The 13,392-nt window shown below is 41.9% G+C and overlaps 1 protein-coding gene across 4 annotated transcripts in view; it reads left to right on the forward strand.

The window, feature by feature from the left end:
- The first annotated feature begins 9,543 nt into the window (after positions 1 to 9,543).
- NUDT7 (nudix hydrolase 7) overlaps positions 9,544 to 13,392 on the forward strand; it is a 6,967-nt gene continuing 3,118 nt past the window's right edge. The window contains exons 1-3 of one of the 4 annotated variants that reach the window (XM_019535909.1): positions 9,544 to 9,656; positions 10,215 to 10,368; positions 11,999 to 12,157. In XM_019535909.1, the coding sequence (XP_019391454.1) occupies positions 9,622 to 9,656; positions 10,215 to 10,368; positions 11,999 to 12,157 (348 nt within the window). In that variant the 5' untranslated portion in view covers positions 9,544 to 9,621. Of the gene's footprint in view, positions 9,657 to 10,170; positions 10,369 to 11,998; positions 12,158 to 13,392 lie in introns of those variants that run through there. The other 3 variants (XM_019535911.1, XM_019535912.1, XM_019535910.1) reach the window with 3 other exon arrangements.

Raw genomic sequence — 13,392 nt, forward strand, 5'->3', positions numbered from 1 at the left:
TGACAAGGTGCAGTTGGCCTTCCTGACCACGTCCCCACACTGCCAGCCCATGTTCATCTTAGCATCAGTGATGACTCCAAGATCCTTTTCTGCCTCTGAACTGATGAGAAGGGAGTTGCCCAGCCTGTAGGTACGCTGCAGGTTGTTCCTCCCCAGGCGCAGCACCTTGCACTTGTCGGTGTTGAATCCCATCCTATTCTCGTAAATGTAAACACTCCTTTAAAAATTAAAAGACCACTGACCAAAGACAGTAAAGGTAATAAGGTAAGATAGTATTTCAGTTCAATAATATACTCTAAGAAGAAGATACTGATCTTTGTTTAGGTGAATATTAAGATGTATTAACCTAAGAAATGCCTCGGGGAGGGAGGGGGGGAGAGAGTGAGGGAGGGGAACAAAAATCAATGAATGACAAATGTGAATGTTAACTGAAATGCAAAGCCAATACATGCTACATTCATTCATTTTCCTGGATAAATTAAGGAGTTTCTTCATGTAACCCAATTAATTGTGATGGATTCTGTGCTCGCCTATGATCCTATTAAAAAGATTTTCTGTTTGCAAAGAAAACAACATTGGAATAATGAATCTAGTCCAGCTCATCATTGTTTCTTATTATTATTTCCAGCTAAGGAAATACAGACTAGACAAAAGCTGCGTAGCTGGTTGAATCATCATACTCAAAGGACACATCTACATGAGACATTTATTGTACATGAACCTAATAACACTGTGCAGTAGTGTGTCATGGCAAAAATCATGCTAATAGCCTATTGCACAGTGTTATTAGGCTAGTGTGGAGTAAGCATTACTAAATAACCGTGTGCTGGTGCTACTGCACAGGAACTCTAGGTACTGTTAAGGAAGTACTAAACTAAATGTGCAGTATCTAAGGTGCATTAATGAACATATAGACACACCCAAAGAGCAGTCACCAATGGCTCAATGTCTAGTTGGGAGGAGGTATCAAGTGGGGTTCCCCAGGGGTCTATCCAGGTTCTGGTATTGTTTAATGTCTTCATTCATGATTTTGGTGATGGGATCGAGTGCGGGCTTAGCAAATTTATGGATGACACCACGGTAGGTGGAGTTGCTAGAGCTAGGATTTAGAATTACTTGAATAGACTGGAGAAGTGGTTCACAATCAGTCAGATGAGACTCAGCAAGGACAAGTGCAAAGTCCTGCGCTTGGGATGGAATAACTGCATACACAAATGCCAACTGAGGAATGAGTCACTAGACTGCAATACTGCAGATGAAGATCTCTGGGTAACAGCAGACCATAAGCTGTATATGAGCCAAAAGTGTGCTCTTGTTGTTACAAAAGCCAAAAGCACGCTGGGTTGAATCAACAGAAGTGCCACTTGCAAGCAATAGAAGCAATTCTTCTGCTCTGTTCAGCAGATGAGGCCTCACCTGGAGTACTGTGTCCTGTTTTGGGACCTACACTTCAAGAAGGATGTGGACAGTTTGGAAAGACTCTAGTACAGAGCAGCACAAATGATTACTGGCCTGGGAGGCATGACTTATAAGGAAAGGCTGAAAGAACTAGGGTTATTTAGTCTGGAGACGAGAAGACAGAGTGGAGGATTTGATTACAGGCTTCAAATACCTGAAGGGTAATTGCAGAAAGGATGCATGTGAGCTTTGCTTTGTGGCCATAGGGGATCCATTGCCTCAAGCTGCAGCAGGGGAAATTTAGGTTGGAGACTGGAAGCAGCTTTCTGACTATGAGGGTAGTCAGGCATCTGAACAGACTACCTAGAGAAATTATGGACTCTCCATCCTTGGCAGCTTTCAAGGGCAGGTTAAACAGACACTTGGCTGGGATGGTTGAGTCAGTAATGATCCTGCCTTGAGAGAGGGGCTAGACTAGATGACCTTGTGAGGTCCTCTCTAGCCCAATTTTGCTATGATCTGGGGATATCTATGAATAGACAAGCCCTAAGTGTGTCTCCAGCCATACTGTTTCTGTGAATTTAGACACAGTATTTGGCTGTGTCCGCAGAGGCAGGCTCATTTCCTGACAATGAAGACCCAGCTAGTTTTCTCTGCCTCCAGCCCTGCACTGGCCCATGTTGCCAGCTCCAAGCACTCAAAAATCGTGAATGAGGTCCCTGAAGTGACTGAGCGGAAACAGGGAGACAAACAGAGAGAATTATTTGTATTTGCTTTCTGGGCTTTGGGGTACACTTGGGTTATTATACACTACACATATGAGTTATGAGGCATAATATACACTCCCCTTTTTTGTAACCTAAAAGCTGAGAGTCTCACATTTTCACAGAATAGTGAATTTTACAATTAAATAACAAGAATGAGCAATAATGAGATAATAAAAACCTATTAGGACTTTATTCAGCATTCCTTTTCTTTGACTACAGGCATCTTCTAAGTTATTTAAAATTAGTTTCTTCCACATTCTGACTGATTTCCCCCTTCTCCACTTATAGGCTGATAGTTAAAAGGTCATATTAAAGTTCAGGTTACAGACCCAACTGTAGTTTTGGAGATGTCCAACATAAAACATGCCACCAAATGAAATCCTGACTTACCTACAAGCAGCTATAATTGCCACATCAGTGTCAGGAAGGCCAAAGGGGAAAGGCATGGGGAGAAAATATGAAGGAAGAACTTGTACTCAAACCACAACTTGTCCCATATTGGGAACATCCCATACAACTGCCCAGAACTGTAGCTGTGGTAATGGATGTGGTATTGGATGTAAACTCACTCCTCCATATGTTTTTTAGTTGGCTTCAACACCGGAAAGCATGCATTTCTGGGTCCAGTTTAAACATGGCTTATCTGGGGCTAAAATCTTATTAGACCAGTTCTTGCTCCACTACTGTTATATGAAGGTATGCATCATAGCCATGGATCAACCTTGAATCCAGTTCCCAGGCTGATTCCAATTCAGTTTCAAAAAATGAGTCTTCAGCACTTTTTCCAAAGGAAAGAAACTCTCACATTCACATAGAGATATTCAATCTCACAGCTTTTTAATTTTTTTGTACCTTTGGAGTGGGTCCTACCACTGACCGACTAGTCCACTTACCCAAACATGGTTTTTATCATATAAAATAAGTGTATACTTAATTAAAATTATACTGATTTAAACTGTATATTTAATTGAAAATCTGTGATTTAACTTATTTTAAAGCAAGTTACAATGGTGGCAGTTTAAATAGCTGTATGTTTAACTAAAATATTAGTGATTTAAGTTGGCGGTCAGCAACCTATTTTACCTGTGGGCTGAACTAAGCCAGTTCAAGTCAGTGGCAGGTATGTGTACAGGAGTCCATGTGGGCACTAGGTAGGAGAAAGACAGCACCTGTGTCTGCCTCTCTTCCTGGCAGCAACCTGGGGAAAGCACTCAGCACCTGGGAGGAAGCAGTGACAACAGGCCTTTTCCCTCTGCTGCTGCAGGGAAAAAGCAGCAGTGGTGGCAGCCAGGCCCTAGCATCCACCAGTCATCCCCAGCCAGCACTTCTTGTGGCAACTTAGGGAGAGCACCTGAAGAAGGTATGCCCCATCACTGAAACCCTGAAACCATGGGCCAGGTAAAATGACTCTGCAGGCCCCAACCCCAATCTAAATTATTTAATGGTAAGCATAGACATCTAAAAATGCTAAACACTCTTTAATCCTCCTTACGTCAATATGCAAGCCCTCTTAAATGCATGCCTTTTAACAGCAAAAACATTCAGTAAGGGCATAATTGAACTTTGCTCATAGATAATGCATTAATATCTCAGCCCCAGCCAGTAATTAGCTGTCATAATAATTGCTAAAGCATGTTGTCTGTTAACAAAAAAAAACCCTACAAAGTATTAGAAGACACAGCTTGATTATATTCAAGATTTCCTGAAAAATAACAGTCCATTTCCATTTCATCTACTTTTGCACCCAGTGCAGTATTCCTTGCCCACCCAAAGCTCTCATTGGCAGTAGAGTGCCATCATGCAATGCAACTGCTGAACAATATATGCAGGCATAATGGGTAATTTGCAGTATCTCCAATAGCATAGGGTTGGGTACAGCTAGGAAGCCACAATTCATTTCCAACTGAATATCCTTTTCCTTTGGGTTCAGGTAGGATTTTTACATGTCTCAGGCTAATTTTCTGGTTTTATATTTTAAGGGTAGTGCATTGTGAGCTTATGCTACACGTATACACACGTAGAGTTTTTAGTTTGTCTGGTTAGTGTTGTACTGTGAACCAACTCAAATAAATCTTCAGAAATGTGTTAATTGATGGGAAAACATCCACCTTTTCTCAGTTCCCAAAGTAAGTTTGTTAAAATTGAACTGAGAGAAGGATCTTTCATTTTCTTGTTCCTATATGACTTAGATATTTTTAACATGATAAACCCAGACATTTTCATTACCAGAAAGAAACCTGGAGAAGGCTATGATAAAAAGACCAATCAGACTTTGTTTGGCTCCCAGAGAATACAAGCTTTTTGTAAGCCAGTGTAAAACTGGCAAGGGACTGGATCATGGGCTGGTGAATAGTATGGCGTTGGCCTTGAAGAGCAGATCATGCCCAGGGGCCCTTACCTGTTCCACATGCCAGATCCAGGATGAGATGTGAGCTGCACTTGGCATCCGCTCCAACTGGTCCAAGGCAGACACTACATGCAGTGTACACTTCCAGAAGTAGGCACCAAATGCAGTGCAGTCCCAGACTGGCCATAACTGGCACCAGATCTGACATGTGGGGACCCAGAGCTTCCTCCCCCTCTGCACCTCTGCATCTGGATCCAGCTCAGGTTCAAATAATCCCCTGCACACCTACAGGCTTGGCAACACCAATCTGACCAGCACTATGAGTAAAAGAGACATGGAGATAATAACTGACCACAGTATGAACGTGAGCCGGCAGTGTGACACTGTAGCCATCAGGGCAAATAATACTCTGGTGTGCATCAATTGATGCATCTCCAGCAAAACCAAGGAAGTGATTCTTCTGCTCTACTCGACATTGGTGAGACCGCAGATGGACTGCTACATCCAGTTCTGGGCACCACACTTCAACAAGAACATGGAAAAACTTGAGAAAGTCCAGAGGAGGGTCACCCGTATGATCAGAGACTTGTACAGCAAGCCACACGAAATAAGGTTGATGAACCTGGGACTCTTCAGCCTGAAGAAGAGAAGGCTGAGAGGGGACTTGGTAGCAGTTTACCGTTATGTCAGATGTGTACATCAAGGGCTCAGTGAACATCAGTTCACCAGGGCACCCTTGGGGAAAACCAGGCACAATGGTCACAAACTCCTGGAAGATGGATTCAGGCTCAACATTAGGAAAAACTTTGTCACAGCTAGGGTGTCCAGACTGTGAAATGAACTCCCTCCAGAGGTGGTGCAATCGCCTACCCTGGAAATCTTCAAAAGGAGACTGGACGGTCACCTTGCTGCGGTCACCTGACCGCAGTTATCTTTCCTGCTTGGTACATGGGGGCACGACCCAATGGTCTTCCAAGGTCCCTTCCAGCCTACATTCTATGAGTTTATCTTAAACACATGGCATGTTAAGCCTTACCATGTAGCCCAGCATCCTATTGCATCAGCATTCAGTTGCATGGCCTAGCTTTAACAGTGCCCACATGTGGAGAGCTGGTGGGCTCCCCGCATACCAGCAAATGAAAAGCCTTGCTGTACAGCCCAGCATTGATTTAAAAATTGCATGACTAATTGTTTGCCAGCAGCCACAGTCTTTCTCAGTGCATACTGCCATGAGTAGACTTCAGTGGGGTTACTCACAGTACTAAGTAATTTTGGTTAAGACTAAGTGATTGTACGTTGGACCCCACGTTTGTAGATCTGGCCTGAAAGAACCACAATCCTTGTCGTAGGAGCATTTTCTTTATTGTAGGAATAGGGTGTGTGAAATGAGCTGTTTAGTTTACTCTTTTGCCAGTAGCAAGCACATTGTCAAGAGATAATTATTATAAATAATGCAAACTTAATTTAATTTTTAAAGAAGAAATTTGTCAAATGCACATCATCATTAATTATACATCAGTGCTTGTTTTTGAAGCACATCTGTATTCCTCTTCAGCTTTCTCATTCAGAATTCAAAGTGTGATATAGTTATACTGTAATCTGGGGCCCTGACACACATTCAAATGAAAGCTGGATAGAAACCAGTTATAGAGTTATTACATTTTCAAGCACTAACTTAATAGCTGGTTGGCTTTTTTAAAAACTTGATTGTCATTTTTATGGTGTGAGACCTACTTTGCACGTGTGGCTGGTCTAAATTTATTGCATGATTGACCAGTTAACTGCATCAGATATGTGGCGTGTAGCTGGGGGCCCTGGAATAATAATCCAGTAGCATATAGAGGTTTTCTAGATGAACATCACAGCAACCAGTCCCTCTCACTCTTCATGCTGATCTTGCAAAAATAAAATCTGCAATGCATTCTTCAAGATTTATTTTGCTCTATTTGTTTCTACAGTAAATGATTAAAGAAATCTATTTTATATCAGCAATCTAAAACCGCACTGTACAACAGAGGCAAATGGCTCTCGCACAAGTCCCCTTGCAACTGGCTGAAATTTTAATATAATGTAAGTACACTGTATGCTGTTGCAAGTATCAGGAAAAGAAACCAAAATGGCATTTTTCTGTGGTTAACATACTGAAGTTACACTATACTGTGGACTGTATACAAACTGCAGTGATGCATTGTTAAATAATGAATATTTGCGAGCATTTTAGGAGCTGCAGGTTAATTGAGTCTACCCTATAAAGTTTGTACAATACCCTTAACAGAGCCTGATATGCTAATTTATTTAACAAGATTGAAAAAGAAGTAAATGTCAAGCCAATTAAAGTGTATTAGTACTCAGATACTCAGAGCATTTTTTCATGCTGTTTATACCTTTTTGTGAGATGTCATTTGGACTGCAGATATCACCACTTACTTGTTACTGGCAATTAAAACTGGTGATGAGCCATTAAAGCAAGATTATTGTTCAGTGAAGTGTTTGTACATTAGTAATCAGTACTCAAAGCTAAATCCTAAAGTCTAGAAATCAGAACCCTGAGCAGAGCATAAGGGTAACTGGAAAACAGCACAATTTGTTTTGTAAGTTTTTTTCCAGACTGTAAACTAAGGGCCAGAAAACAGAGAAAAACAGCTCTGCCTACTTTAATTTACAAAAAAAAATTACCATATTTACCCAAAATTCCTCTTACCGAGTTTTCCTGCTTTGGTCAGAATTTTTCTGTTTTGATGAATGTTTTTAATAATAGTTACTTTAATATAGGAATTGTGCAGGAGGTACCTGGGTGAAGGCTCACACTGACTAGATGAGTGAATGACTTTTGTTAGCTAACAAATCTTGGCTTCATTGAAAAACTTTACGAATTTTCTGCATTAATGCCTATAATTCTAGGAAATACATAAAGGGACATTTTGTTTTGTGTCCATCATAAGAGGACTAGTATTTGCAAGGCAAAGTTAACTTTGTAGCATGGTCCAGCTGAATCTAGGATGAAGGGCTGGTTCCAAAAGGAAGTCTAATAGGAATAGCTGAAATAAAAGTACCTGATTAATGTAGTAGCTTTCTAGCCTGTCCAGTCAATGAAAATGTAGCTGAAGTTACAGAACTGGGCTAGACAGTGACACTTAAAAGCAAAACCTGCTACAACAGTGCTCAAAACTGGAGGAGACCAAGGAGAGCAATGATGCCCCTGACTTCTCCTTGGCTAACTTGAGCTGTAGTTGATGTTTGTGGTGACCTAAAGTTCTGATCTTGAACAAACTGAACATTTATTCTTTGAGACTGGGAGATGGACCAAACCCCTGATGACTGATCCAAGTTACTCAACTTCTAATTGTGAATATAACGATGGGATTTTGTGGTGATTTCAACTGGTTTTTGTCCTCCCCCCTCCCCCTGAAAATAGAAAGATGTGTGGTTCCACTTGCCCCAAAGGTTATGAGGGTGTAAAAATGCTGTCTGCAAACTTGATCAGGAAGCTTTTAATTTCTCATAGCCCACCATGAAAGTATGTCTGTGTAAAAACTCAAACTATGGTTTCTTCTATTTTAGAAAAGGACCTGTAGTACATAAAGCCTGCTCCTAGGTGCTGATATTAGCCCTTGCAAGAATTGCACAATAGTGCTTTAATGTTGGAACTCTTTAGTCCTTTCCATCGGTGATGTGTAGAGGATGCACCCTGGAAGATCAGGTGGGCACCCCTTGGAAGCACCAGCCACAAAAATGGAAGTGCACCTCCGGTTTTGTCGCTGGTTGGCGATTGGTGCCTCCTGAGTCTGGGGGGCACCAGATCACCGACGGGGGTCCCCCAGCGGCCAGTTGCCTATGCCCCTTTCCAAACCTTTTGCGCAAAAGCATTGAGAATGCAGGTTTTATTCCTATTCCACATCCACATCATCACTGTTTTCAGGTTCCCCTCTTACAATCGCGGGGGAAGTTTGACATCTGTTCTACTAGTAGGAGTTTCGTACACCTAAAAAGTTGCCCTGGTTTCAAACGGATCTAGCCAAACCTGTGCAGCGCCCCAATTTGAACGCAGTTAAATTGGTTTAGCCATTGCTTTCATCAGTTTAGCATTGGTCCTGCAACAAGCCGAACCAAACGAAGCAGGTCAGTAAATCTGGTTCCTGTGTATCTGAGAGCACCTTGTTTTCACCAGCATGGAATAAAACGGATGCATTTCAACAGCTCCTGCTTTCCTGGTGCAGACACATAAACATTACTTTTGATGCGGGTACGTTTTCCGTGAACACTGCATTGGCTTGGGCCTCCCGCATAGCTACGCGACACCCTCTCCTCCAGAATATCATCAGACTGAAATGATCAGCATAGAAATGCATCGCTGTGTGAAACGAGGAGTGTGAGCACGCTTGCAGGTTGCACTGTTATCCTACCGCCCTGCCTGCTTCTCCCATGACATTCAACCCAAGCAGCAAGCCTTCGAGCTATATCTGTGGGTTTGGGATGACCTGTTTTTTTGTATTATCATTTTATATTTTTTTTGCATTGTCGTTTTTATTAATTATATATGTATTTTTAAATTATAATACAAAAAAAGGCCATCTGACCTTGGTTTGGCTGAAGGGGATTATAGAGCCGGCTCCGGACATCAGAAAAATTGTGCTCTGAGGCAGGAAGAGCCCCTGAAGCTGGAAAGGACGTGTGTAAAAAAAAAATAACTCTTTCCAACTTAAATCACTGAAAGTTTTTATCTTTATTTTGTAGGGGGGGTTAATTTTTATTTTCCGACAATGTTTTATTCTCATTGCAATTAAGGTGTCACCTCACTCATTCATCAATACTTCAAAACCAGCCCATGAAAGTCCCCGGCCTGCCGGGTGCTTGGGTGCCCCACCCCTCCCAGCAACACCCGCGCCCAGCGGCCCCGCCCACTCACCTCGGCTCACGGACTCGCCCAGCTCAGGCCCAAGCTAAACACCGCCCCCCTCCCCTCCCCGCCGACTTTAGCCAATCAGAATCCGGCGCCTGGCGACGCTGGGCGCTGATTGGCGAAGCCGAGCTGCCAATTCGCGAGAGCTGGCAAATCCCCTGACTGGAGGGGCGGGGCGCGGCCCCCTCCGGGAGAGGCGGGGGACCAAAATGGAGGCCGCGGGCTGCTGGGCTAACCGGCGAAGGTAACCTGGGGCGCCGGACCAACCCTGCCCGTGTCTCCGCGGCTCGGGAGGCAGACAGCTGCCGGGGCCCTGACAGGACTGGGGGCGGGGTCCAGCCGGAAGAAGCGGGGCCTCACGGGGGGCGGGGCCCAGTAGGTGGGGGCGGGGCCCGGCCATAGGGGCGGAGCTTTTCGGTAGCATCAGCGTAGTAAGTGGCTTTTATTGATTAAAATGTAACCCTGCCTGGTCACTTATTTTGCCTGAAGATTTTACGTGCATGGATATGGGGTTAGCTAGGATTTCCATGTTGCAAATGGGGAAATGGGCTGAATTGGAAATTTTCAAACCATTTTGGGAATGAGGTGGTCATGGTGTCCAGCTCAGATTCAAATAATCAAGAGCCTGGGGAGGGCACAGTGCTCACCCGTGTTTGTCTTTTTATAATGATGAGTAACTGACTGAATAGTTTATGTTTAAGAACTGTCATATTTCCAAATCCCTTATAACAGTTTTCTATGTGGGTTTTCTTTAAGTGATGAGTGTTCTGTTGGTGATGGAGCTTTTTTGGTTTTTTCTTAGAAAAAGTATAAAAGATAAAGCTAAGATCAGCTTAAGAAACTATGATGTTGGAGACAAATTCTCCCATTTGCCACTAACCAAAGCATCTGTTCTTATGCCTTTAATGGTTAAAGATGAAAAGCTGCATGTGTTGTTCACTGTCAGATCAATGAAGGTACGTGAGACCTGAAGGTTAATAACATCTAACGTGACATGAGGATTAATTTGTTTGTGAAGGGGGAAGAAAGCAGATGAACAGCTCATAGTAGTTGTATTTTTATTCTGGTATTAGCTTTTCATACAGTTCCTAACTGCTAATGAATGTTTTTAGGGGCCCACTTTCCAAAAATGGATGCAACTGGTATGTAAATACACCAGCCTTCATTGGTACATTCATATCAGCATTTGTGCCAACTGATCACTGTAGTATTTACAGAAGAAATACCCAGTAGTGTACTTAAACGGTGCTGTGATATCTAGCAGAGATTTCTACCTTGGAGGACGAGGGATTGTGATTAAGTTTCCTGAATTTAGTAGAAAAGTTGACACGTCCTAAAGTTCTTAATAGTGTGATTCATGAATTTGCATTTAATGGTTACTTTTTTCAATCTCTCCCTCTACTTCCAAAAAATGAGACAACAAATATATGGTAACTTATTTTCTTCATTTTTATGCCAGTTCTGTTTGTCTCTAAACCTGCTCATTACTTACTATATTCATTAGGTTTACTGCTTGTACTTTTTTTTAAGTTAGCAACCTAGCTGTTTTCTGCTCATGAGAGATGCAGAAATCTCCCTGAAATGCACAATAGAAATTCTGTACTCAGAAAACTTGAAATCCTAATAATTACATTTACACTAGCTGATCGCACAGTCTGATGGACCTTTTCTACAAGACTGTGACTGTGTTACTGGACTTATTTTTTTTAAATGTTGCTTATTCTGAGTGCTTGTCAGCTGTTGATTTTTATAGATGTTCATTGAAGAACCCCCGCTACCTTGAGCCCTTAATGTGAGGGAGATATGGGAAAAAATTATTGCATGTAAATTTTTAAGTTAAAAGGAAAGTACCTGCAGCAAACTACAGAGCATTTTATAGCAATATACTGTATTTCCTGCATACAGTGTGCATCTTTTCCCTCCAAAATCAGCCCCCCAAAATTAGGATTTGTGTATTAACCAGGGAAGCTGATTTTCTGACCTAGGATATGCTTTAATTCCTGCTTCACAGTGCAGCAGCTGTTGCATTACTATTTGGGCGGCTGAGGAAACCAATTGATTTAATAGCTCATTGTTCTTCCAGAGTGATGTTCCACTAATCAAGCTAACCTTTCTTAGTACAATTGTGCTGTCTGCTAGTTGCTTCTAGTTTCTGTACCTCTGTGTAACAGCCTTGGAGATGCTTTAGCTCTTTTCAGAATCATGCATCCACCCATGGAAACCAGCCTTCAGCACTAGCTAGGGTTTCAGCTTCAGTTAACCAGGAAAGAACGGGTGAGTCTGCTGAAAATTAAGTTCTGTCCTTGCTCTATGTAGCCATAACTCTAGAAACGGAGCTCTTGTTGTTACAGTTATCAGCAATTTGATCCAGCCAGATCTACAAAAATGTAGGGTAGTTGTGGGGTATGAATCCATGCCATAATGATCTAAACTAGGGATATGGGAGACAAGCAGTTGGTCCAGAGTAAGAAGAGCCGGGGTGCTGCAGGTAATTTGCAGCTGTGGTTGGGTCACTAGTGCTGGCCACCTGCTCGAAAAGGTTGCTGACCTGATAGTATTTAGCAGCGATATTCCTTTACTTTCTAGTTGAGAAGATCACCAGGGGAAGTGTGCTTTCCAGGAGGTAAAAGTGAAGCAACAGATAGAGATGAAATAGCCACTGCACTCCGAGAAGCCAAGGAAGAAGTTGGACTCTGTCCAGAGCAGGTGGAAGTCATCTGTAGACTTGTACCTAGGATTGATAAAGTAAGCTGAAAATTAAATCAAAGAGTTCAAAATTTTATTGGAAAGAATCTTGTTGGAGAAACTTGCCATTGCCTTTCACTCCCGGTCCCATTTCAAACCTGTAACAGTGAGTGGCTGTTATCTTTGTTTAGGAACCCTTGGCACATCAGGCAGTAGGCATCTTCCACACTGGAAATGTCTTTTGAGCTGTATCTCGGTGTTAGTTTATAAATTCACAAGCTTCTAGCCTCCAGCCTTATCTCACATAGGAACAGTTTCCACATACTGAGACATGATATAAAGTGTTACTTTTTGAAAGCAGGGCTTTTTCATCTTTTTGAGTTTAGGTAGCAATTTTCTTTCAGTAATGTGGGAACATTTGTTTCTGTATTGTCGTTTGATCTCGTACTGTGAGGTTTTTATCCTCCAAGATAAGAATAAAGGTAGGATTACTTTTAGGATTACAATGGAAATATGCTTTATCTAATATTTTGAAACTTCATGCAAAGATACTGTTTGAAGCACCAAAATTCAAAGACTCTGAAAAGGATAAACCTAGCTTTTATAACTGTTGTCTTCACTATTTTCTATCCAGTTGTATTATGTAGCATTATAATAATTTGAAGGATGCATTAACATCTGAATACACAGAGAACTAAACTTTTAACATTCTGTTAAAAGTATTGTCCACTTTTGCATAAAAATAATAAGCACTGAAGTGGGTGAAACCAAAGATCTGTCTAGCTTTGTAACCTCTTTTGAGAATTGTTATTCATTACACAATTAATATGTCACTTTCTAAGAAGATCTATTTAGGTTGTTGTATGTGTCTTATTCTCCTTTTACCATAATAATGATCCAGAGTGATTTGGTTTAATTTAGCTAGAGTCACTTCATACTTGGATTAAATGAGAACAAACTGCAGTACCTGTATTTGGAACGTTTTCTATGGAACTGTAACAACTCTTTGCTGACTAACAAATAGGGGTAGAAGCCTATCCAAAAGGAGAATTATTGTAACATCCTGGACTGGCCCAGACTAACATCCTAAGGGATAGCCAGTACGGCTTTGTTGCGGGTAGGTCTTGTTTGACCAATCTCATTTCCTTCTATGACCAGGTGACCTACCACCTGGACGAGGGAGATGAGATTGATGTCATGTATCTTGACTTCAAAAAAGCTTTTGATCTAGTATCCCATGATCACCTCTTGGCCAAACTGGCCAGTTGTGGCCTTGGCTCCACCACGATCCGCTG

This window comes from Crocodylus porosus, unplaced genomic scaffold (genome assembly GCF_001723895.1).
Source record: "Crocodylus porosus isolate Cpor-Errol unplaced genomic scaffold, CroPor_comp1, whole genome shotgun sequence".
NCBI classification, from domain to species: domain Eukaryota; kingdom Metazoa; phylum Chordata; order Crocodylia; family Crocodylidae; genus Crocodylus; species Crocodylus porosus.